Here is a 26,307-nt window from a genome sequence, read left to right as displayed (position 1 = left end):
TAACTTTCTTCCCGAGATTGTATTACTTTGGTCGGTTTTGGCTCATCTTGGAACACCCAAAATGTCGACTGCTGTTTAGAATCCGGATTCTAAATACCAGCGTTCCACAGTCCGGATGCATGGTGCTTTATTATTAAAAACCGTAGTCAGCTCTTCAAAGCACTGAAGACGCGTTAAACTCCTTTTGAAGTTGTAAAAAATTATCGCACGTAAATTTTCCATTTTCACAATTGACTTGTCAACTTTGAACCGACGCTGTACTAAAACGGTTCGGCGGGTTCGGCCGATCTCGAGTAATTCTTTTGTTTTTGAATTCTAAATTCAAATATTTTAAAATGATACTAGTTTTTTTTTTATAATAATCACAGGAGGAGGTTTGCAAATGACAGAACTTAAAAGGCAGCCCTCGTATAAGACAAACTTAAATATTTTAGACTAAATAAGTACTTTCTAAATAAATCTCACAAGATAGTACTTACTGTCATCATCAGGCCATGAGGGAGCCATAATGGTCTGAATGCTTTGCTGCAGCTGTTTAAGACAGGGCTTCACACTCTTCACCTGCCCAGCCATTAAGTAATGGCATACCTGATACAAGCAATTACAAGTTATAAATTAGTCTTAAGTATATTTAAAACTGAAGATGGCAAATTCTAGCAAAAAAATAGTCATGGTAAGGATCCTTGTAAGTAAATATTATCGGAACATATTATCCTCGAAGCAAAAGGTGGTATCTCAAAAAAAAAACAGTATATTATAAACTAAACTATGGTAAAATATGTAACACAAGTGTTTTTTAAGATAAAATTTATTGTCTTTAGGGGCAGCATTTCTGTGAACTTAAACACCTAATTGCATTCTGCTCTTCTAGTCTAGATTCTAGTCTAGAAGAGCCTTATTTATCTTATTGTGTATACATAGAATACTCTTATTACTTATTGTAATGGTTTCGCCGGAAGACCAGCGCTGATTCCATCTGAGGAGTCTGCATTTATGCTGAGACAGGACCATTTCAGGCATATAGTTTTACTTTTTCCTTTTTCGTTTTGTATAGTGATATTTTGTATATCAAATAAATTTTCATTTTTCATTTTTTATTTTTATTGTGTATACTATACATAGTAAATTTACTAGTGATAAAAGCCAAATAATTTAGAAATCAATAATGATGAATGATCCTTGTTGCATATCATTTTGTGACTTGTGTTGCTTACAATACCATGTAATTGCCATGGAAAATTCTATACTCACTTGTAGAACTAAGAAGAACACCTTTAGGTACTCTTTTTGGTGAGGGCTGCCTGCCCATGAGTCCACTAGGTGCCCTGCTTGGTTCAGCAGCGGTAATACTTCCTGGATTTTCTTATCTATTAACAGCAACTGGAACAGCAAAAAAACATCGAATCAAAAACTAATGCTCACAAGATAATCATTTTAATGCAATTTGCTTGCACTTAACTGTAGTTTTCTGTATTTTCTGTTTCTTAGACCATACAAGGTTCCTGTTCAAATTTTCTCACCCAGCCTACTAATGCACAATAATTTTATTTGGCAGTTGTGAAATCACTTTAGATTATTAGTTTAGAGTGAACTTTTTCATAAGGCAACCAACAGAGTTAACACCAGAAGAGTGTAATTTAGGTATTTCTTTAGATGCAATACCTCACAGTTAGTGTGGAAAAGCTTTGCTAAACTTTTGTTCACTGACATCAGATGGGAACTGAGATGTTACAATACCACACCACTGCTATACTTCTGTGTACATAGCCCTTTGCCCTTTAACCATTAAAGATTGAAACACATTTTAATGAAAAGTGAACTTTGCCATCCTTTACCAACAGCTCTGGCCCTGGGGCAGAGCAAGAAGAGTGGTTAGCTCTAGGTTCCAGATGGCAAGAAGCGCCATTTTCCAGTTGCCACTGCAAAATAAGGAATGGTACTTTTTGAGAGGCGCAAAAGTAGTGTAGACAATCTTACACTGCTGGAACAGTCTACCAATAAGAGAACCCAAAATTATCAATAATTCCATGGAGTACAAATTGCAGTAATCACTGTTTCTCAGGGGAAAACTAGCAAGCATGTAACACATAATTAAGCTGAATTCAAACTACAGTCACGTCTAAAAATATGTATACAAAAACAAGGTTGCATAAATATGTAGTCATACATTGTATCAAAAATATTTATCTATTACTGACACCAAAAAATTGTATTCATTAAACTTTTAGTATTATGTAATCACAAAATGCTTCAGAAAGTTGCATACTTAAAATAAATTCCATTTAAATGTATCCACTCGTAGGCAAAAATAAGTATACATGAATGGGTTCCATATACATATAACCACACCAATTTGGCAAATATTTGTATACGCCGTTTGATTCATAATATGTAAACACGATTTGATATTTTGATTCGTTTTGAAGAATTACTGTTTTGTTAAGATTACATGTCTGTCTCTTTCGTAACCTGCATACTACGAATCCATACTCCATTAAATATATATTATATACTGGTGACCCGTTCCGGCACAACACGGTTACGGTATACATAGACACCGTGAATCACACTATTTATTTGTGAAAACCTCATCAAAATCCGTTGCGTAGTTTGAAAGATCTAAGCGTACAGACAAAAAAAGCGTCTTTGTTTTATACTATGGAGTGATGAATTGAAAGTAACTCTGTTCCGGTATCACGTCGAAACCGACTGGTTTCGACTGTCAAGGGGCTGAACATAGGGTACTTAGTTTTTATCTCCAAGCAAGCCCTTAAGGGGAGAAAATGGGGGATGAACTGACTGGAGTGAGCTGGATGAAATTTGGGTATGGATATATTGAATTTTTATACACCATCAAGATCACCAATACTTGGAAACGTCCAGAGTGGTCATTAATATCGACTAAAACCAAAGCGATCATTGTTCGGGTCATCCACTGAGGACAGATCCACTGAAGATCTATAATTTGCAACAACAAACACTAACAATTAACAATATAATTAAATAAAAACAAAAAAATGCTTAGTGCACCTTTCTGAGAATGACCCTAAACTGAAATACTCAATATTTACAAGTCAATTCAATCTAAGGACTGTCAAGTGCGTCATAGAATAATCGTGAGATAGACGTATGCAGTGACAAGTCCGCACTGTTTTCGTGAATTGTCAAATCAGTTAAATATACAACTTACGATCTATGCCAGTCAGACAAGGTTGTTGTTGCAGTCTGGATACATATTTATGAATCAAACGGCGTATACAAATATTTGCCAAATTGGTGTGGTTATATGTATATGGAACCCATTCATGTATACTTATTTTTGCCTACGAGGTGGATACATTTAAATGGAATTTATTTAAGTATGCAACTTTCTGAAGCATTTTGTGATTACATAATACTGAAACAGTTTAATGAATACAATTTTTGGTGTCAGTAATAGATACATATTTATGATGAAAATGTGTGGCTACATATTTTTAATTTTTTTTTGTGTATACATACTTTTTAGACGTGACTGTACATACCATAACCCTACTGAGTAGGAATAGCACCCTGGTGTATGCTGCATTAGAGATTTGGGCATAATCTACTCCCACGCCCAAGAGACTGCTGGCCACTTCATATTCTCGCTCTGTTGCATGGATTTGCTAAAAAAAAAACATGAATAAGTACTAGGTGCCAGTATCCATTAAAAATTTTAATGGGATTTTACTGATACTTTACAGAGGTTCTCAAACTTCTTTTACACATAGACCACTTTCAACTTTCTGGTTTCCTATGGACCCCTGGGGATCCACCTGAACCACTTTGGGAATCTCTGCTTTACAGTGAGGGTAAGAAGCGAATCAATTAAACATTCAACAAAAAAAAAATTGTAACATCAATATCCATAAAGGAACAAGAGTTGAAACCTTTTTTATTCTAACTACAAGCATAAAGACTTGTTTGTCTCAAGTAACAGCAATTTTTCAGTTCAAAATAAAAATAGAAGGAAATGTTGCAGGGATACATTTTTAAACATCGCCATACCTATCAGCCATAGGACATCCACTCTTGGAGAACGGATAATAAGGAATTCTTTAATGAAAGATAATATTAAACAAATGACAAACAGCATTTGCTAGGAAATCACACAAGCAGCATAGAATATAAATGAATTGATCTAAATTTAATTACAATAGTAATTAAATATGACAGGCAAGCCAAATCATCAAGTTGTTTACCATTTCACTGCCCTAATTAAAATTGTATCAATGAAACTATTGTTGTTTATTGCAGAGACCAGAGTTAAGTGCCAACCCAAGATTAAGAAGAGAAGAGAAGATTAAGTAGTGTCAAACTATATGAAGTTGTTAAACCTAACCCAGGGCTAATGATTTCTGTTTTTAATTCTGGACCATGCGAGTGAACCTTATTGGCTTCTTACTGAAATTCTGGATCATATTCATATATTTAAAGATATTTTAATCACTTACTGCCAGTTGAAATATCAGCCTGCAGTGCCAATATACACTGTGCTGTGACAACTCAATGGCTTTTCGAAGAATGGGTTTGGAGTGTGTCGGCTGTCCCTGCTGCTCAAACAACTCTGCCAGCACACTTGCTGCCTCGAACTTAACGTCATCGAAACCATTGATAGTCTGAGACAGGCACCACTGCAACAAAAACATCATAACGACCCACTTTTGTATCATTGTTTACATCATATATGAAAGTTCACTCCAAACAAAAAAATATGATGAAATAACATTAAGGTTATACAAAATAATTATCCAAGATAATTTACAATGGTCTACAGGATTGATTGACGCTTGAATTATCTCAAAATTTACTTACACTCTGTTCTAAATGATTCCTCGCAAGTCGATGTTTTAGTGTGTGTCAATAGGATATTTCCTAGTTGTAAATGAGTTCGAGCCTCAACTCTTTGCGGTGGTTTAAAATTAAAAACAGCTTGTAGGCACTGAATACAACTTTTTATGTCAGGAGGATTTGATGTTCGGAAATGTTCTGCTAAACCAAGTAAAGAAATATACCAAGCGTCCTGCGTTGACGCCATTTTGACATTTCTGCTTGGAGGGAACTGTGCTGCCATACTTCAGCAAATATTAATAAATTAATGAAATGGATGCGTTCACGAATATTAATTAAAACCAGAACATAATAAATAAATCGTAGATAATCGATTAACATCTCGATTTAGCTAGGGTACTGTAACACAACACACTGTTACAAAAAACAAACACTCCGATACACATCATAGACATATACACCTATGTACTGGAAATACCTACAAAATACGCGTGCATACTTAAACATGTCGCATAAAATGGCGCTCAAGGGTTGTGATATCGATTTCGAAATCAAAATCTTTGATATCGATATTCAAATTATTAGCGGCTAATACTTTGAGCAGCAATAGTATCAATAGTTAGTAATAGTTTTTTAGGCTACCTCCCATAGACGTAGTGGGCGTGTTTTTTTCTGGACAACCTATATTGTGTTGTGGGGTATCATTGGATAGGTCTTTTAAAACCATGTGGGGGTTGCTAAGACATCTTTTCTATTCAGTGATCTAATTGCGAAATATTCAACTTTAAAGTGCAATTTTTCATTTAAATCGAGCGTGTCCCCCCTCCGTCTAAAATCTAAACTGATGGGTGGAAAATTTTGAAAAAATTTAGAATGGTAGTAAATATATCACATTTACAAGGAAAATTATAGCGGCTAAGATTGCTTGAGACTTATTAGTAGTGAAAGAGTAAATAGCATCCTTAGGTATAAAATATACCTAAACTTGAAAGATTCAGTACACAATACGAAATCCTTAGAAAAATATTATTGGATTTTTTGTATTGGCTACGGAACCCTATCCTGGGCGTGTACGACACGCTCTTGGCGTTTTTTTTTTTTTTTTGAAAAATAATTGAAATTCAACAGCAACAGATTTGCAGTTCAACAGAACTTAAGACGTTATCAGATTCACTATATTATATTTGTAACATGAGATAGTTAATGATTTATGTACTTTTAAAAAATCATATGGCATTTAAAACGTTGTTGCTTAATTTAGTCAGCACAAGGTAATCACGCGCTCTTAATTCGTGCAAGTCTCTGAAACAAGCCTAGCTTTCTTTTGCACGTTCGTTGTGTCGTATTAATTATCAGTAGCCAGTAGTATGTATGTATATACATCAGTAGTATGTATATACATTTGTGGCAGGTGCTTTTCACTCGCAATAATTGTGGCCATACTAAAAAATGATTTATTTGATGTTATTTTTTCTAACCTCCAGTTAGTAGACATTGCAAAGTAATTAATAAACCTCAATTTTTTATGATTATTTTTCCAATAAATAGTTGCATATATTTTATTTTTCCTTATCATCAGTATTTCAGTAACTACTGATTTCGAGATACCTCTACCCCTTATGATTTCCAAACAAATGTTATATTACCAATCTCCTTGTACCTATATGCAGTCAAAGTAATTATGAACAAAGTCAATTTCAAACTGATTTTTCCAAAAAGAAACACAAAATATTGATACCATTTCTCCTCAAAGTATTAGCCGCTAATAATTTGAAGATCGATATCAAATACTTTGGTTCCGAAATCGATATCACAACCCTTGAGCGCCATTTTATGCGCCATCTTTAGGTACATGCACGCGGATTTTGTAGGTATTTCCAGTCCATAGGTGTATAGGTCAATGCATAATTATTTTTTACTTTTTTGTCTTCCTGGCGGCGTTTTTTTTGTCAGGGGTTTTTTAAATTTTTAATTAAAGATTTGATTCATGTTTTTTAAAAAGGCATTTTTTTTAAGTGTCTAGTTTCATCATCAGCTGTACTGTTCAAAAGGAATCAAATACGACATTATCTGCTATTATTTTTTCAAGAGTATCCTGGATATCCTGGCTACAGCATTAACTCGTCGTGTTGCCACCACTGCATTGTATGTAAAATCAATTACTGATCAAAACGAATCCAAACGATATATCTGCTATGGTTTTTATCAAGAGTGTACCTACTAGTATTCTGGATATCCTGGCTGCAGCGACAGGGCGAGAATTCCATAATCTTGCATAATTATATAGCATAGCATTCACGGGTGTATCAAATTTTAGGTCCCAAATACGTTTGAAAGTAAAGTAAATACCCATTATGCGTCTAAGATTCCTACCGCAGCGAACAAGAGTTGATCTTGAAACGGCTGAACCGATTTTGATAAAACATGTCTAAGAACCATCGCTAGAAAACCTGCTTCCAAATAAAAAAACCGCATTCAAATCGGTCCACCCGTTTAAGAGCTACGGTGCCACAGACAGACACACATAGCAGTCAAATTTATATCACCCCTCTTTTTGCGTCAGGGGTTAGTAACTAAATAAGCCAATCGCAAGCAATAGTCAACGGACCTCACGACTCTTAACGCCATTTAGCGACATTTCGCCTCTGTGAAAACCCTAATTTCGGAATCACTTCTTCGGTTGAATTTGGCTTTGATTTGATTACAGACAACTTGTAAAAATTGAAAATGAAACAATAACATAAATTAAGGTCAACATTTAATCATCAATGGTGAGGGCTCCACTGTTGATGTCATTGATAAGGTCGTGCGGGGGTCTGCCCTCAACCGTGCAGCCGACCGACTGGGCTGTTCCAAGGATCTCCTTGACCGAGCCAGAGAGGTGACGGGCCATGGAGCGAGGCTGCATAATCTTGGCGATGCCAATCACATCTTCGAGGGTGATATTGCCGCTGTGTTTAACTGGAAATTGAAAACAAGGTGATCAAGTTAAATTTGTAAAAAATAAATTTGAAATTGAATCTAGATTTCAACCCTTCAAGATGAACTTAAGACTAAATCCACCATTTTAAAATGCTCCTTTGCTGGATTTTTCATTTGTGTTCAATGTTTGAAGTAAATAAGTCAACATAAAGTTATGTTATAGAAGTGTTAAAATTGGAATGCAGCCTAGTTTCTATTTATTACTGCGCCGTTAATCTCTCTTCTCTGTGTTCAACTTTCCTTCAATCAATAAGACAGCAGCTTAATCAATGTATCATTTGTATATATAGGGCAACTTGATACCGTGATAACTATCCCATGTGCCTAGGGACACCTCATTATCTTAACCCTTCAGTGGTTTAACACTTTTCCAGGCACCATGCATTTAGATGCTACCACAAAATTAATCACAGTTTTACTTATGAGGGATTAATTTAAAAACAAATATCATTTACAATAGTTTCAATTGATTTTGTACCATATTGTTAATTCAGCAAGGTTGAATATTTGTGTACATTTATGTGGTTGCTCGCTATATGCACTATGCCTGGAAAAGGGTTAAGCATGAAAAGGTGATAAATAAGCTAGAGATGGTTACTTTTACATTTACAATATTAGTAAAGATATATGAATTTATTTAATTAGGGTATTGTGTTGGTAACTACAGCTTTAGCATTAGCAATTGGTAACACATGCATTGGTGTGTATTGAGTAGGCTCAGTACCCTGTAAGTGGGGGACCACAGTGTTGTGGCACAAATGACTGATGCACTATGACACATGTCATCTGCTGCTATGTAGTAGCCTTAGACTGAAATACTTCAATACTCATCTGATTGAAAATTGTTTACAAGATAGAACTGTTCTGCTGTGTATTTAGCTATTCATTTTAAATGTCAAAATATCAGACTTACATGAGTGACATACTAAAAGCTACAAGATAATGAACAGCATGAGTTTGTGTAAGTAAACAAGTATCAAATATAAAGGTGTACATATACCATCATTTTTATTTCATTCTACGTTTTTTAAAGCTGAAGTAGAGTGTGTATTGACTAAGGAGTGCCGCAAGAGGTATTTGAGTGATTTGAACCTGTTCAATGGTGCAGTGAATATTATTTTGAGTTGTCTGATATCGGAAGATGCAGTATGAATTTACAGGTTCATCAAGCACTCCTTTGCAGCCAGATAATCTGGACATCGCAATAGAAGTGTTTGATGAATGTGGCCATTGAGTCTTCCAATGAGGCTGGCATAGTCACACAGGTGAAATTGAGCCTCGAAAAAAAGAAGAAAAAAAAAAGCTGAAGTATGTTATGCCAGCCTCTTTGGAAGATTAGAGCCTAGCCCAGATAATCAAGATTCATCAAAACATTAAAAAGTATAAAATTTTAAGGAATACTCACTGTTCTTCTGCTTCTTGCGGTCACGTGGGGGCTCCTTCAGGGCTCTGATGATGAGAGCAGCAGCTGACGGCACCACAGAGATTTGTGCCTGTCTGTTCTGGACAATGAGCTGCACAGTGATCTTAAGACCCTTCCAGTCGCTGGTGGCCTTGGCGATGTCATCACCAACCTTTTTGGGGACTGCGGTGGGAAAGACAGTTAATACAATACCACATTTCGGTTTCTACAATCAGTAAATTTGTAAGTGTGTATCAGAGCAAGTGGTTTATACTGCCACTAAAAGATTGAAAGGTACAACTGCTAACCTGTTCCAAAACAAAATCATATTTCTTGATATACTTTGTGCTATTTTTTGAAGCAGATTTGATCTAATGGCAGAAGTATATTAAATAAGACATGTAAAGTGATTTCCAAGTTGGTGCTGTCAACTTGAGAAGTCCTGGGATTAATTTGTCCTATGTATTACTGAAAAAAGGGTAACTCACCAGTCTTCATGGTAGACTTTTAAAAACAATTAGGAATGTAGCAACCATTTTGTTGGAACCTGTTCCTTTATGATTTCCATTTTGGTTGTGATATATTGAATGCTTTCCAGTGGAAAAGGCAAAAAACAGTTCCTTCCAACCACTTGGTAGAAAGAATTCACGTTATATAAATGCAACAATGTCTTTCATAATGAAGCCACAATCAAAATCAAGACTTATGTATGACTATGGAGTATGTATGAAAAGTAAACATTTTTTGACAAGAGTTGGTACCAGTGGAATGAATGAATTGATGTGCAAATTATACATTATTTTATTGCAACTAAAGAAGGGTAAATTTGGATCTGAAGATTCAATAAGCAGAATCAGGAGTTTATAAGAGAGAAGACTGTTCCTTGGGGATGGATTAAGTTAATCAGATCATTTTTCAGAATTGAGATTACCCCTGTTGTACAATCATTCTCATTAATTCATTCATTACATTATTTCTAATTCTTAATTCTTAATATCAAATGTGTACCTGAAGGCAGTATAGAAATATCCAAGCTAAAAGGATATAATTATATAAAGTAGAGTGAAAGTTTTGATCACTTACTCAACCTCGTCTTTAATCTAAGTTAAAAAAAAGCATGGCAGTCACATGGGCCTGGTCCGCGACTCCTTATTGGGCATTCGGAGTAGCCGCGACAGGGAGACGGATCCTGAGTCGCGGGTTCCTTCCATCCGCCAACCGGAAGGACGCGCCTGGTAGGGAGGCACCCCCCAGGATCATTCAATCATCTTTGCCAAGCAATCGGGCATCATAACTTTAACATTATTAAACTCCTTAGATATTCCCGTTTGCCTGACAGAACGAGGACTCCAAATGAGGCTCGTTAGCAACAATGCCTACAAAACATTTAAGCAGAGAATCTGAAGGCAATGTTTCATAGAAGTACATGAATGCCACGCCGAGGTTTGAGGTTATTGTGATAGGAAGAGGTTATACAAAAAAATAACTAAATAAATACTCACGAGACCAAGAGGACCAATCTTAGGAGCCAAAGAAGACGTGGCACCGACTTCTCCACCGACACACCTCAAGTTAACTGCAAAAATACATGTAAACTTGTAGAAAACATTTCACCTCACAAATAGCTATTTTTATAACTATCTGACGCATTACCGATTTTAACTTCATTAGGATCAAACTTAGGCGGCATGGTGTTTAGATATTATAGCAATATCTTAAGAATAAAACTTAACTACAAGCCGATTATTTCGGATTGCAAAAGACGATCCACCACGGACGTTCCGGGAGTTCGCCGAAAAAGGACACTTTCTACAATGACAGTTGACGTTGACAGCAGGTTTGTGACGTTTGTGTATGTTGCCAGTAAAAAAAAAAGACGAGAATATTAGACACGCACCGATTTGGCAGACTGCAGCAGGGCTACTACGAAACTCGAAGTTCGTGTCGTGCGGTCCCTCTGATATTTATACTATTTACACAGATTTGAAATATAATAGCTTCTGGTATTTCAAGTCTGTGACTATTTAATAAGAGAGCGAGAGGTACGGTACGATACAATACCGTCCGTATAGAGGGATGGAATAATAACATTGACGAGCAAGTGTGATGATAGATTAATAACCAAGGGTCACGAACGAAGTGAGAGCGCCAATAGTTCGAGGGGAAATGGATAATTTCACCTGAGTTAGACACTTTTCATTTCGACTGTAAGGAAAGTAAAATACTACAAAAAACATGAGAGTAATAATAAATTGAATTTACTTATATCCAACCTCCAACGGTACCTTTTCGACCTGGCCACTTGCCATGGCCGACTATAAAAAAAATGATGTTCGGCGTTAAACCTCCAGTGTTGTATATAACCTCCTTGGTCACGACGAAACGTGAAAAAAAAGTGTCATTGTCGTAACTCAATTATCTTCGACTCCGTGGCTAATCGAAAAAAAATACTTTCCACCCTAGAGATGAAAACGCAATTCTCCACCCGGTTATCTACCCATGAAAATTAAACTTTCCGAACAGGAGAGATGAAAAATAAATTAGTTCCACTAAAAATCCGCAACATAGCGAGGGCTAAATAGGAACTTGTTAGGATTTAGTCAAAATGTACCTCAAGTTGTATCGCGTGGAAAGTTTTTCTTTTCTTCCCTTGTATATGAACTATTTTCCCATGGCAACTCCAATATCAAATTTCGATGACAAATTTCTGAAATTTCATCACAAATCTGTATTGACTGATGTGTATTGTGAAGTGATTGCAATTTTTTTACCGAATACCATTAATTTGTAACGTAATTGGACAACATTACATTTACGTTACATTATGGCTAACGACGAAGCGATTCTGAAGCAATACTTGTCTAAGTATCAACATCGCGATTACACAGCTCGAGAGGTAATTAGTTTGATACAAGCGTACAGAAGTCTCACATATCGTTTAGAGGCCTTTGTTTTTAACAATGGCACGAGAAAAGATCTACTTAACTTGGAGGGTACAATTCCTGTACATTACAAAGGTGCATATTACAACATTCCTATTTGTATCTGGTTAATGGACACCCATCCGACTAATGTACCATTGTGCTTCGTTAAACCGACACCAGATATGTCTATTAAGATATCTAAATATGTGGACAGTAATGGAAAAGTTTATCTTCCGTTTTTGCACGAATGGAACCCACAGGGATCGACATTACTAAAGTTAATTCAGTGTATGATCGCTGCTTTCGGCGAGTTGCCTCCAGTGTACTCTAAGCCGCGCAGTGAGGCGGCCAGGCCTCCGTATCCGATGAATTCATTTATGCCGCAGCCTTTCCCAGCTGGGCAGTACCCCCAGGTGTCGCCTCAACCTGGCTACCCTCAAGCTACACCATACCCAACCACTTCTAATGTGCCTTACCCCAATTATAGCTCACCTTATCCTAGTGCAACTCCAGTTCCTACTAATGGGGTGCCATACCCTCCTGCATCAACAAACACTCCATATCCTCCTCAACAAGGGGCTTACCAGACTGGACCAGATAACAACAGTGGCACGATAACTGAAGAGCACATAAAAGCATCTTTGCTGTCTGCTGTTGAGGATAAACTGAGGAGAAGATTAAAGGAACAGTCCCAGCAGTCTCAGGCTGAGCTTGAAACTCTGAGACGCACTCAGCAAGAGCTTCAAGAGGGCAAGACAAGACTTGAAGATATAATGGGAAGGTTACAGAGAGAACGCTCAGAACTGGACAAGAATGTTGCCATCCTGCAAGAGAAGGAAAAAGAATTGCAGGCCGCTGTGGAGAGGCTGGCTGACCAGGAAGGAGTGGATGTTGATGAAGCCGTTGTCACCACTGCTCCATTGTACTCACAGCTTCTGAATGCTTTTGCAGAGGAAGCAACTCTAGAAGACGCTATTTACTATATGGGAGAGGCCCTGCGTAAGGAAGTGATTGACTTGGACACATTTATGAAGCAGGTGCGTGCATTAGCTCGACGTCAATTCACTCTGAGGGCCTTAATGCACAAGTGCAGACAGAAGGCGCAACTAGCTTGCTAATGAACTGGCTATCTTATCTGAAATCGATTCCGGCACCGTCAATACTCTTATTGGGAATCTGTAAATTCTTAACCAGAGAAATTTATATAGAAATACTATTGGTAATCTTAATCTTGTAATCAAGAGATGTGTGCACCCACAAAATGTGCTACATAGTTTTTGTGGCTTGGTGGTCAGTTTAAAGTCTCAAATATTTCTTATTGGCTGGGTGTGAAGTGCTAGGTGGGGGTAATGAAAACTGTTGCTGCGCTAATAGTGGCCAAAAGTAGAAATAATGTAGGCTCTGTCAATGAATCTGTCATTAACAAAGCAATTCTTCTTGAATTATTGAACACAGTCCCTGTTTTGTTCTTAATTCGTCTACATCCCGGACATGTCCAGCAGATACCAACAATTTTCCTTTTGAAACGGTTTGTGGTTGAAATGTTAGATTGAGTAATACCTACACACAAAACTGGTCGTCAAAATAATATGTATTTTGATCTGAAAACGATATTTAATTTATTACTTGTGATACAAGAACAATTATATATGTTTACTATTATTTAAAGAAACCATTAAAGTAGCTTTATCTTTTCGTTTTATAAAAACACAGTAAGTATATAAAAAAAAAAACACTTAATTAAATGATTTATGCCGTCTGAGGCAGCATGAATAAAGCTATACAATGATATAAATAACTTATGTATGTTTTTTGCCTTATTGCTTTAATTTCTGAATGAACTGATAGGATCTGAGAGATAACTATAATTCAATTTGAGCCTTATTGTTATTATCTCAAGGTCCATTATCTACTCCTTTTCATACTCGATTAGGTTGGAAAGGGTTAGGGCAGAATACAAGTGTTTGCTTTTAATTTATAGATTAATTTTATACTTTACATGTATCCATCTAAGTATTACATTATTAGTCCATGTCTGTAATCATTTATTTTGCTTCTAGAATTAGGATTATGCATAATTATAAAATCCTCAGGTTTGTGTAAAGAGTAATATATTGTTGAAAGTTGTTTGGTAAAGTTTTGCATCTTTTTCGAAATTATGTAACAACTTCTAGCAATTAATATCTACTTTTAACCCATGCTGGATATAGTAGATGTCACCTTATATCCTGTTTTCGTTCCAGTGTCCCTAAAAACAACTTGGGGATGCAATATGGTCCCATTTTCAGATATTTTATATAGCAACACATAATTGCTAGTCGAATGTGAATTATCTTTGATAAACAAGGTTTGGACAGAAGATAAAATTAAATTAGTTCTCCCAACTTAGCAATATTCTGAATAATTGGAATTGTTAAAAATAATATTTCACAATTCTTTCCAACACTTTTACACATTTTTGAAGTTGTCACTACTTAGAACATTGCATACATTAAAGAATGGAAATAGAAAATTAATTATAATCATGCCATACTACACGTAACAGATTTGCTTTAGGTTGAATGTACCGATTGCAGATGTTACTAAAACAAAAAAAAAAAAACAAAAAAAATATAATCATGTTTGTGTCCAAAGTCCAAAATCACTAAAAAAATCTCTTTTTTTTAGACAGTAAAAAAATGATCACAACAGATATTTATTTATCAATGCTGTCAATGTAATATTTGCTAAATGTTGATATAGTCGTGTAACATTATATGCTAATACATTACACTACTTTGAGTGTTAGTGTAGGGTTAAATGTTATTGTCTGAAGATGAGTGTAGTTCTCTGTGTAAAAGTAATCACCACAACTTATCTCTTTTGTAATCATATTTATTTATGCGATAGTGAATGGTCTTAGTACCATTGATCTATTTCTCTACATGTTACTTTGCGGTACAAAATATGTTGCGTAAGACAAGTGTTATAAGATGCTAGACTTTGTAAGTTTCAAATGCAAAGTCTAATAATTTAAAAATTAACTATTATGAGACCTATGATTTTAAATGAGATTTTCTGATATTAGTTCATTACAGTAGCTGGCAAATTTTTTAAGCATTGGGTGATGCGGTGTAGTGGGGCAGAATGCTGGAACAAATTGTCATATATAAGTGTGGTCAAACTAGTCCTGCAATCTGTAAAACATCCAATATTAGCATTATTGGCATTTAGGGCCTCTTGGCCATTATTGTCTCATTTTGGAGCTTAATTTTTATACATCTCGCCGCCTTTTACTACTGTGCCACTGTTTTTTTACAGTTGATTTAATGCATGAATTTTATGAGACAGAAAGTACAATATCATTGTATAACAGAATTAATTAATATTTTTGCTGGTGTTGTATATTAAATTAGGCCTTTTGTTATGAAAAACTATGAATTAACTAATTTTTTTTAGGGAATCTCTAATTAACACTTGGAATCATTTCTACAGTCTTTACAGTATATTATATCAAAGTGGACAAGGTGTTGAAACGATACAGATATCGCAAGAGCCGGGACCTAACATGCGCGGGACCCCGGCGCCGCCTGGTCTTACGGCAAGCTCCGCTACCTGTAGGCCCCGCCCCGCCCCCAATAGGCTAGGGCCACGACGGTCTAGCTGGCAAATGCCTCGACTGTATGCAGCAGCAAAAAAAGATTATTCGCGGTAGCTCCTTTGGCTGTTCCTTGGAAGGAATTATTGCGTTTTTTTCGCACTAGTTCCTTCACAAGAGATGAAGGAAGAGTTGCGTTTATTGTATCGCCTTAGTTTCTTTCACAGTAGAACCTTCAGTTCTTTCAAGGAACGAAATAATAAACTCAGTTCTTCCTTCATCTCTGGTGAAGAACTAGTGAAAAAAAACTCAATAGTTCCTTCGAAGGAATAGCTAAAGGAACTACCATGATAATCCAAATTAAAAGTTTCATGCTCTTTATTACACTTTACCTTGTCTGCTCTGATAAATCTCATGCTGACTGTACTTAATAAAGATATAGCATAAAGTTAAAGTGCCATGTAGCAGGCAGAATGGTTGTACCTAATATACATTAATGTGATTACGAAGAGAATGTCATATACCTAGTTAAATAATGTTAGACAATTTGCACTTTATAATGTAATTAGTTTTTGCCAATTAAAATGCAAGTTTGTGTAAGGATGCTAAAGAAGCTTGGGTTAATGGTTAAAATATATAATGTAAAACATTATTATTTAAATATGTTGAGCTATAATTGTTAAGCATTGATGGACCCTTTTGTGTATAAAAACTGAACAACTTAAATCCTAGCGCCATCTAGATTCGAATAGTAGAACTATTTTGACATAGTCGCAGGGGAGGCTTGGAGGAATGGTACTGAGGAGACTCAATGCTAAGAAGTCTATCCATGTTGCTAGGCTTGGTCTTTGACAGTATAGGGCCATAGGCAAAAACTTGGCTGTATGAAACTTTTTAATTGGACTTTCAGGGGCAGCGCTAGGTGGAGGCCCACGGCCTCGCGCTCTAAGGGGCCTCACGCCTCTAAAGTTTCGGGTTTTCTTACTGATTTAAAAATCCGTCATCTAATGTGTGGTGTGCCGTCACAGGGCATCGTTAAATTTTTTCTTGCCCACGCTGAATTTAGGTCCTGCACCGCCATTGCTACTACGAAATTTTAAGATCGGAGTTCGTGTCGTTCGGTCACTCTGACACTTATACCATTTAATACGAAAGCGACAGGGACGATACGACACGAACTTCGGAGTAGGCCCTCTGGTTTCTTTTATACCAGCAACATCCTTCAAGTTAATGAAAAACAGCCATCAATGTTGCTAAATTTACCAAGCAGTTATTAAGACTTAAGTGTCTATTGATTGAAAGCAATTATAGCTTTACAAAACAAATATTATTTAATCGATTTATTTAAGCGTTACATAGCGGAGGTCCATATTAATGAACTACAACTTTCAAGCCATGTTGCCTCACTCCACAGACAGTTAATGCACGTTTGCGGAAGCAAACGTTAAAGGTTGTAGTTCATAAATATTATTTGGTTTTTCTTTGTACAGTTATACATACTATTATAATATACTATTACATATTATTATTGTAAGGTCCTCAGGGATTATTGTTAATGATTTTTCTATTTGACGAAGTTAGTGTAAGTTTTGCATTGCATATGATATGCGGCCCCAAAGGCTGAATTGTCACAATATATCGAATTGTATTCAAATGATGTTTTATTTTTGAACTGAAATTATTTAGGAGTAAAGGCGTATGCACACAGCGTAGAAATACGGGGCAGACGGTGCGCGTTTGTAGCGCCGAAAATTCTTAAAAAGCTAGTATTCAAATGAAATATCGTTTGAAGCTCGTGAATGCCAGTCTCGTTTGCGTCTTAAGACCGTGTCCAGATGACGCGATTTATGCGGGAGTAGACACGCTCGTATAAAAGTTTCGTCCACATTTCGCGTTTTAGACGCGAGTTTAGGTTTAAAGGTAATTTATTCTCAAAAAGATTTTTACAATTCACTTACTTGGGAAATTACGCGTACTTATTTATAAGCGTTAATATTACAAATATTACAATTGCGAGCGCAAAACATGCGGCGGCCGCGATACTAAAATAAAAACAAAAATTAGGGGATGAAACTAAATACATGTGCGTTCATTACTTTACATACATAAATGTATGTGTAATAGATTCGGAGTAGATACGTAGATTGCCAATACTATTTTGAATCGGTAACGTTAGTTGTAATGTGACAAGGTCGATTATCGAATCGCACGTGATGACGGACATTTGCAACTTTTTATATTTCATTATCTATGGTTGTATTAAAATTAAACAAATGAACACCTTTCAAATAATTTAATTGTCAATAAAAATTAGAAAACTATATTTAAGCTTTGCATTAAAATTAAGAAATGCATTTTGCCTTAATATTGACTTGACGCGATATTCGTAAAGAGAGGCTACAGGTGCGGGGACATACTACTTAAAACCAGACACCACGATGCCACGCTCCTCAAACGCATGTCAGTACTAATCAGTCCATTTATTATGGTCAGGTGCAGATAGAAACATGCGTCGGACGACGTGGCGCGGCGTCACGTTTTAATAGTATGTTTCCTCCTTATTTCTTCGCTTTCTTCTCTTTCTTGGCGGCTGCTGCTGCAGCTTCAAGGTCGATGGGCGCCGGCTTCACGAATGGAATTAGATCTTGGTACTGCTCGGGCATCCATGGCTTCAATACTTCTGGCACCTGCAAGAAAAGTGTATGTTGTTATTTTAAAATAAACGGTAACGGTACTGTAGATCACAGCGGACGAATCTAATGAGTGAACTGAACTAGACTCTGAGTAACATCTGTTAGCTTGGTGAATGGTTGTGTTGCGCTGAAGATGAGCTCTGGTTGAGTTCGAAACGCGTCAGTGTAGCGAGGTGGTGGTGACAGATGGGTTTGTGTGATTTGTGTGTGTTCTTACAGTGTGGAGGTGGAGGAACTGTATGAACACGCATATCTTGCATAAACGTAGCTATCATAAGGTTGCGGGTTAGCAAAGCAATAGTCTCAGTTCATTTTGTATTATGGAAGAACTTCATTATAGGTGGAACAGGTGCAGTGAATAATACTTTCTCATCGTGTTTCCTCGAAAGCGTTAGTATTTGTCGTGCTTCAGTCATGATATTTTGAACTGGGGCAAAAGTGCATAAAGGGCGTCCTTCTTAAGCCCGATTCAGACGTTTAAAAAAATCGCGCAAGTACTATTAAATTTCTACGCTTGATCGTCCGCTTCAAAATTGTTCCCTTTACGACAACTTGCATCATTTTTCTCTCAAGTCTAAACTGGGCTTAAGCGTCCCCCACCCCCCTGCAATTTGTAACAAATAAGGCTAGCTACAATACAATATGGAATTTGGCGCCCACTTTGAAGTTCCGCCTGGGGCTTTTTAAAAAAAAAATGTATTTTTTTAAATACCTTGATGCCCTCTTCTGTCTGGTGCACTTCCAGGATCGCGCAGATGACTCTGGTTGTCGCGCACATCGTCGCATTCAGCATGTGCACGTACTCTGTTGCTGCATTCATCTTCTTCGTCTGACCATATCTATTAAAAAAAAAACAACTGTCGATCTGAACACAGATAGGGCAACGATGAAGCGAAAAAGTGGAATAGTAAATCAGCTTTTTCAATATCATAAACGATGATATCGTAAACGGTTCTAAAGATTTATACGAAAACTAGCTTTTGCCCGCGGCTTCGCCCGCGTGGAATTCGGTTATCGCGAGCTGTTTTCTCGGGAACTGTGCATTTTTCCGGGGTAAAAGTAGCCTATGTCACTCTCTGGCCGTCACTCCGTTTCTAGGTGAAAGACTGACAAACATACAAACACACACACGTTCGCATTTATAATATTAGTAAAGTATGGATTTAGGGTAGGGTCTTGACTTGAAATCGAACGTTGGATATTCAAATTTCAATGTGACATTTTGGTGGCGCCATCTTTTACCGAGTAGGTGAATTAGATTAGAAATAGCTTCTTGATAACAGATGGCAGTGCTGCGCGCCATCACGCTGCGCATATCGCTCGAAATACCGCGAAATGCAGAGTTTAGACTTACGTAATTCATGTACAAAAACTTTTGGCAAGCAAAAGTATTTACTTAGGAAGGAGTACGTAACTATAATTTGTTCAGCGAGCAATATCAGACATTCGATAAATTTCTCGCCTTGTTTAGTGTGCGAATGCGAGAGTCAGCGGCAAAATTATTTATTTATTTATTTCAAACATGTATTAACATGTATTAATCCGACTAATATTATAAATGCGAAAGTTTGTAAGTCTGTTTGTTTGTTTGATACCTGATCGTCTAAACCGCTGAACCGATTTAGATGAATTTCGGTATACAGAGAGTTTGAGTCTCGGGGAAGGACATAGGATAGTTTTTATCCCGAAAAATTACATAATTCCTGCGGGATAGCGATAAGCGAATTCTATGCAGACGAAGACGCGGGCAACAGCTAGTATTATCTAAATGTACCTTCGCACTAAGTGAAATGATATTTCTTTTGGGGTCAGTAATCTCTTTAACCCGAATTTCGCGTGATGTGTAATAGTTTAGTTTTCTGTTCCTAACCTGACGAGGAGCCTCCTCGCCTGGTACTCCAGACAGTTGCTGCACGACACCAGCTCCCGGTACGCAGCCGACCCTGGGAACCAGGCCTCCAAGTCCAGCTTCTTCGCGGCCGCGTGGTTCAGGGCCCCAGACACGATGTTCACGACCCGGTACGGGATCCCCAGCACCTGGTAGAACTCCTCGGCGTTGGTAATCATCTCGTCCATCATTTGCCAGGAGGCGTTGTCGTGGGGAGACGTCAAGACGAACTGCTCAACCTGATAGCGATAGGAATAGAAATTGTTCATTAATATTTTTTACTTATAAAAAGGAATCTGATTTTCCAGTTTCAACTAAACCTAAACGATGAAAAATCACACATTGAACCCCTTACCCTCGTCATTCGGTGACGCGAGCTTTAATTTAAACCACGGTTTAAAAAATACTAAGATTATGTGTTTATGTACTGGTGTTTTCTATGTAGAATAGAATAGAATAGTTTATTAAAATACAAATTACAAGGTTACAAAATAATCATCATTATCCCGTGAGTACCAAACTAGGCTGAGCCTATGCAACGGCTATGTAACGTTATGATTTAGATTTTTTCTGAAATTGAGTCAAAGAAACTGAATCACGTACAGTCACCAGCACCAACATCTGACACAACAAGCGTGCATAAATATCTGATACGACTCTATTTCTAGGGCCGGAAGGACGTGTCAGATATTTTTGCACGCTTCGCTGTGGCATATATTAATGCTGTTGACTGTACCAGGGTGGAACCTTTGTGCTACTAATGTTATGTTGACATTGCATACATTTGCCCTTTGATAAAATTCATCAAAGAATTCGCCAAAGAAATCATAGCGAAATTGATTTAGAAAAGGTTCCACCCTGGTACATTATTTAATCGCGTACTAAATATATTCATAGCAATATTAGCAAGTGATTACCTTCTCAAACTGATGTACCCTGAAGATGCCGCGCGTGTCGCGGCCGTGGGAACCCACTTCTTGACGGAAGCACGTCGACAAACCGGCGTATCTGTAGCAAGTTTGAAAATATTTATTTATACAGCCATATAGGTAGAGTCATTCACGATGATGCGTGCCGTGGTTCCATGATGTTAAATGAGCACCGCTGCTTATGTACACCCGCAAGTATAGATGCGTTGCCAGGCTGAAGGTCCAAAAACCTTATGTGCCAGTATTTTCACGAGTTGTCTTACTCTCCAGGCCAGTACACATGGTTTATACATATGCGATTAAGACCATATACATATACATATGAAATTAGAATTGAAATTTCGTTAATCGCATAACTATTACCCTATCCATCGTTTTAACTATTATCCTATCTTCAGTGGCGGAATAAGTTCATTCGGAACCCAGGGCGGTAGGGCCTCCAATATCAAAAGTTGTTGTACAAGCATATTTTTTGCCTTGCTGGGGAATCAGGACTTTATCAAGAGAACTTGTGGACATTTGGAGGCCCCTGGGACAGCTGGCCCGGGGCCGGGCGCCCCTGTCGCCCCACTGTTAGTCCGCCACTGCCTGTAGGGCTACTGAGAAATTCGAAGTTCGTATTGTACCGTCCCTCTCACTCTCGTGTTAAATTATATTAGCGTAAGCGGGACGGCAAGATGCGAAGTTCAAATTTTGCACTAGCATAGGGGCTATCCTACTACCAACAGACGCCCTGGTTTCTTGGAGGCTAAGGGGCTGTTTCACCATCCTTTGATTAGTCTTAACTGACGGTTAAATGTGATGCAGTCTCTATTTGTTTTGTTCGAATAGACGGAGACGGCATCACATTTAACCGTCAGTTTACACTAATCAATGGATGGTGAAACAGCCCTTCAATGTACTGTACCTGATAGGAAGTGAAGCCTCAGGCAGCCACTCGTCCCTGTGGTAGGCAGCGATGGGCTGCTCCGAGGTGGCGATGAGGTATTTTTCTTCCACAGCGGTGTCCCCTTTGTTCTCGGAGCCCTTGCCCACCACTTTGTATAGTTCTTCATCGAACTGAGCAAGTTGAGCTACTTCTTGCATTACCTTCAAATAAATCAAGTTTAATGTTTAGTTGAAATTACCATTTGCGTGCAGTGGATTCTAGGGTAGGCAGCTGGTAGTTGGCGCCTACAGCAGCACGCCACCCTCTCGCCACACTAGCGCTGCCTACCCTCAATGAATACCATAGGAAATCACAGAGAGGTCATTTACGTGTTGAGCTTTGCGAACTTTGTATAGTTCTTCATCGAATAAAATTGAATATTCTTGCATTACCTCATGACTTCATCACACGTTAGTTGAAATACCACCGTGCAGTACTCGGCCGATAGGCAGCTGTAGTTGGTCCTACAGCAGCACGCCACCCTCTCGCTACACTAGGCAGTCCTATCAATGAATACCATCGGAAATCACGTCGTCATTTTTGAGCTTGCACTTGTTTAATTGATTATTGTCTTATAAAATCTCAATATTTTGGGTTTCCTCATGCCTTGATCACACGTGCGATCAAGGCAAGAGGAACAGAGTCTTCTCGGCCGAGACAGTATTCGGAGTAACTCGTTCAGGTCTGAACGGCTGTCATACTTCGGGTCACGCGACGCGGCGCCGCGACGGCAATGTGTGATCTGATCAGTTACTCGGCACACTGTCTCCCAGACATTTACTGTCTCGCCACTTGCTCGTTTTTCGTTCGCATTTTGAGGGAAACAAACTCTTAATTTCAAGTTTGACACAGTTACTCTTACAACACTGTTTCCTCGAGTGACAACATTTCTACGCTCGGTCGGCATCAGGACGGCTCCGTGTTTGCTTCGAGGTTCAAAAAACAAAAAACCTATAGGGAGTTCCAGCAATTTGTATGGAAACACATGTTTAATGATAATTTATTCATTTATTTACATCTGTATCTTTTGGTTGTGTTGACTTGTTTTGTTCACTGTTTCCAAGAAAAAGGGTACTGACACTCCTGATAGACGATCACACAGAGAGACAGACAACAGTGTTCTGTTTTTTACTTTTGAGGTTCAAAACCTTAAAAACAGAGGCCATATTGTCTAACACACATGTTGAATCATAATTACGTTCCCCACTTATTGTTTACGTCTAATAATGGTTTAGCCTACACCATATAGATAGGATGATGGTAGAGAGAGATGGCGAATGTGATTGCGGGTGTTCGCGCGTCAGACATTACGGCCTTTATGCTATGTTACGTTTTAATTGAAACAAACCTCTTTTCTCATGAAGAAGGGGGTGTAAAGTGGAGTGTATCCTTTCTTGAGCAGCATACGAAGCGAAAGTTGAACGAGGGCTTGCTCCAGAAACACAGCAGCACCTTTGAGATAGTAGCCTCGCCCACCAGCCACTGCTGTACCACGGTCACCGTCCATACCTTTAAATGGATAATAACAATAAATACTATAGCCATAAAACATTAAAAAAAAATTAGTTGGGCATTTCTCAATGGAAGAATAAGCTTAGCTAAACAAACTTGTAATACTTTGTGTGAACAATATGGATCAGTTTTACCACTGATTGATGAATTTTATGTGACAGATATCTGTGATACCATCTTGTGTTTGCTTTATCTAAATCAGGGCTTCGCAAACGGTGCGATGCCCAGGCGTCGCCAAATGGTCGCAGGGGCGGCGCATCTTTTTATTTCTATGCTTATGTTTTCATTTCTGTCTTATATTCTAACAAAAATTATAAATTTCCAAAAAGTGTCTTCCTGATACCCTGTTACTAGGCTAGTACTAAAATTGGTAAGTATTTTTGGGGCTGGGTTGAGGGGCGTCATGAATGCGTCAAAAATGGCAAAGTCCCAAGGGTGTCACAGTACAAATAAGTTTGCGAAGCCCTAATCTAAATAAACAGAGACATCACATTTATCTGTCATATAAAATTTATCAATTAGTGGTGAAACAGCCCCTTACTGTGATACAAAATATCTACAGTGATATTCATTCAGACTTGCCCAACATCTGGCTCATCAATTCAATACAATACTATACAATTTGTAATACATTACATAAAAAAACAATTGAAATACAAAGACTATTTTATTACCATCAATCATACAAATGAGGTCAACATGTGAGTACTTGTTCTTTACAGTGCAGTCTCCATGTGTCCGTTCCACTTTATTGTGGTCCTCATCATCGTCAACTGGCACAGAATCGTGTAGGTGGTTGCCGACTTCTCTTAGGGCTGTTGAACGAGCCTTCTCCGCAGTTAGCAGACCTTGCTCATTCTTAGTTATGGCTTCATCTATTAATATTCGCACCTGTAATTGAGTTATTATATATTTGGTGTTAATATTGCTAAAGATTGGCATCAAAGGATATAGACATGGAGTGGTTGCGTAATATTGATTTAAATAACTTTTGATAACAAGACATTGCATTTGATTTGGAGATTTGTTAGCATTATTTTATTCTTATGTTTGTACCTATTTATTAGCACAGGACTGGGCAAAGTAGTGTGAAAATGAAGAGGCCTTTACCCAGCAGTGGGAGATGTGGGCTGATTTGATTGATTGATCATACCTATTTAAGGATAATCATAGTAAAGCTTCCACACAATAGTAATACTGAACACTACTAATAATTTAACCCTTTTCCAGGCATAGTGTATATAGTGACCACATAAATGTACACAAATATTCGACCTTGCTACATTTACAATATGGTACAAAATCAATTGAAGTCATTAAAAATTATAATTGTTTTTAAATTAATCCCTCATAGGTAAACAACATAAAACTTTGATTCATTTTGTAGTAGCTTACCTAAATTAGAGAGGCCTGGAAAAGGGTTAAACTCATACTAAATTGACCATATTCTGCCATGCTGTACTACACTATACTATAAGACAGTTAAGTTTGCAGTATAGCAGTAAAATAAAATTGTAAAATTAAGATTTTAACACATACTCATACAATTAAATTAATAATATATAGAAATAGAAAATGTTTATTCGCTTTTCTCACCAAGGTCATAAACAATATCATTAATTTTATTGTTTTTCAACCAAAAATTAGCATTGCTCTATTGTTACATGTACCTAACCATATGGATTATAAGAAGCATGATTCATGTATTCTTGAGGGAAATATTCATGTCTATGTAGCTCTGCAATGACGTAAAGTAAAGAAGATGACGAAATAGTCTAATAAGGTATTAAGTACCTTTTTGATTTGATTCACCGTCAGCGGTTTCAACTGATCGCCGACCAAATTGGAGAGGTTATCGGCCACATCCGATGGCACAGCCTGGTCCTCAGCCCCCGGCGCTTCTTTAGCCTTCATCTTCAACCCAATTTCTTTGCTGCACACATTCTTCAACTTATTTAAGTTGTCGGCTTCATGGCGCAATCTTCTCCAGAGCAAATCTTGTTCCACCACAGTATCCACCAACGCGACATCTTTGTAACGCTTGCGCTGGTTCTCCCGGATCTTGTCTGGATCACCGTCCTTATCGGCACGGAACAAGTCTAGGTCCAGAACCATGATGTTGCTAAGACGTGGCACACGAAACTTAATTACAACCACTGCAGCTCCACGCGACTGCTGAGAGTGCAGAATATAAACTGCAAAAAGTGAAAGATACGTTCACAATCTATTATTTTTGTGATTTGAAAACAAGAATTTAATGACGAATTATCGTATTCAGATCTAAAGGAAAGTTAATATTGATGGAAAATTTGTTTATTTTTTTTTTATTTTTATTAGCTTATACATACAACATAAAATAAGTAAACTTTGTTCAAAACAAGTATGAAAGTAAAATCAAAACTAGGTTTTTGATCGAGCTCATCACAGACATATGTTTGACATATGTCAGAATTAATGTTGCTATGTATACCAAAACTCAGTGACATATCTGCGAAAGCAATCTGGACGTTCAGTAACAGCGCTTGATAAAGCTTTGAATTAAAATTGAGAAACTACAAGTGAATATTCTGTACCTATCTAAATTTCTTCAAACTGGTGGAATTCCTTGTCTAAAGCCTTTCAATATTTCATGGAAATTTTTTTAGTAGGCAACCTTATCA

At 37.4% G+C, this 26,307-nt stretch overlaps 4 protein-coding genes across 5 annotated transcripts in view; 1 reads left to right on the top strand and 3 right to left on the bottom strand.

Moving 5' to 3' along the window:
• SerRS (Seryl-tRNA synthetase) overlaps positions 1 to 25,842 on the bottom strand; it is a 26,214-nt gene extending 372 nt beyond the window's left edge. Inside the window, exons 1-8 of one of the 2 annotated variants that reach the window (XM_074097247.1) lie at positions 25,442 to 25,842; positions 24,322 to 24,538; positions 23,484 to 23,644; positions 22,115 to 22,296; positions 21,196 to 21,286; positions 20,261 to 20,517; positions 19,103 to 19,229; positions 17,976 to 18,384 (exon numbers count right to left, since the gene is read on the bottom strand). In XM_074097247.1, coding sequence (XP_073953348.1) covers positions 18,256 to 18,384; positions 19,103 to 19,229; positions 20,261 to 20,517; positions 21,196 to 21,286; positions 22,115 to 22,296; positions 23,484 to 23,644; positions 24,322 to 24,538; positions 25,442 to 25,762 — 1,485 coding nt within the window. In that variant the 5' untranslated portion in view covers positions 25,763 to 25,842 and the 3' untranslated portion in view covers positions 17,976 to 18,255. Of the gene's footprint in view, positions 1 to 17,975; positions 18,385 to 19,102; positions 19,230 to 20,260; positions 20,518 to 21,195; positions 21,287 to 22,114; positions 22,297 to 23,483; positions 23,645 to 24,321; positions 24,539 to 25,441 lie in introns of those variants that run through there. The other variant, XM_074097248.1, reaches the window with a different exon arrangement.
• On the bottom strand, positions 451 to 5,094 carry LOC141434900 (MAU2 chromatid cohesion factor homolog). The gene is given in 6 exon segments (XM_074097389.1): positions 451 to 588; positions 1,252 to 1,380; positions 3,525 to 3,647; positions 4,476 to 4,655; positions 4,837 to 4,867; positions 4,869 to 5,094. Coding segments are annotated over 6 exon segments (792 nt in total). The 5' UTR covers positions 5,060 to 5,094.
• LOC141434781 (large ribosomal subunit protein uL11-like) lies at positions 7,554 to 11,008 on the bottom strand. The gene is made up of 4 exons (XM_074097221.1): positions 10,850 to 11,008; positions 10,695 to 10,772; positions 9,200 to 9,379; positions 7,554 to 7,773 (listed from the first exon to the last, which is right to left on the bottom strand). Exons 1-4 carry the CDS (start codon positions 10,884 to 10,886, stop codon positions 7,571 to 7,573), a joined length of 498 nt encoding a protein of 165 aa, XP_073953322.1. The 5' UTR covers positions 10,887 to 11,008; the 3' UTR covers positions 7,554 to 7,570.
• Positions 11,865 to 17,351, top strand: LOC141434780 (tumor susceptibility gene 101 protein-like). The gene has a single exon (XM_074097220.1). It carries the CDS (start codon positions 12,021 to 12,023, stop codon positions 13,236 to 13,238), a length of 1,218 nt encoding a protein of 405 aa, XP_073953321.1. The 5' UTR covers positions 11,865 to 12,020; the 3' UTR covers positions 13,239 to 17,351.
• Positions 25,843 to 26,307: the final 465 nt, after the last annotated feature.

The sequence above is a fragment of the Choristoneura fumiferana genome, chromosome 14 (genome assembly GCF_025370935.1).
Source record: "Choristoneura fumiferana chromosome 14, NRCan_CFum_1, whole genome shotgun sequence".
NCBI classification, from domain to species: Eukaryota; Metazoa; Arthropoda; class Insecta; order Lepidoptera; family Tortricidae; genus Choristoneura; species Choristoneura fumiferana.
The sequence above is the reverse complement of the archived record's forward strand: the minus strand, read 5'-3'. Positions and strand labels throughout refer to the sequence as shown.

What these genes read in the sequence shown, in the direction of transcription:
- LOC141434781 (XM_074097221.1), bottom strand. Translation starts at nt 10,886, where the DNA reads ATGCCGCCTAAGTTTGATCCTAATGAAGTTAAAATCG. An exon ending in TGGTCCTCTTGGTCTCGTGA is followed by an intron (nt 9,380 to 10,694) that starts GTATTTATTTAG and finishes TTCCCACCGCAG; the next exon opens with TCCCCAAAAAGGTTGGTGAT. An exon ending in CCGCAAGAAGCAGAAGAACA is followed by an intron (nt 7,774 to 9,199) that starts GTGAGTATTCCT and finishes TTCAATTTCCAG; the next exon opens with TTAAACACAGCGGCAATATC.
- LOC141434780 (XM_074097220.1), top strand. Translation starts at nt 12,021, where the DNA reads ATGGCTAACGACGAAGCGATTCTGAAGCAATACTTGTCTAAGTATCAA.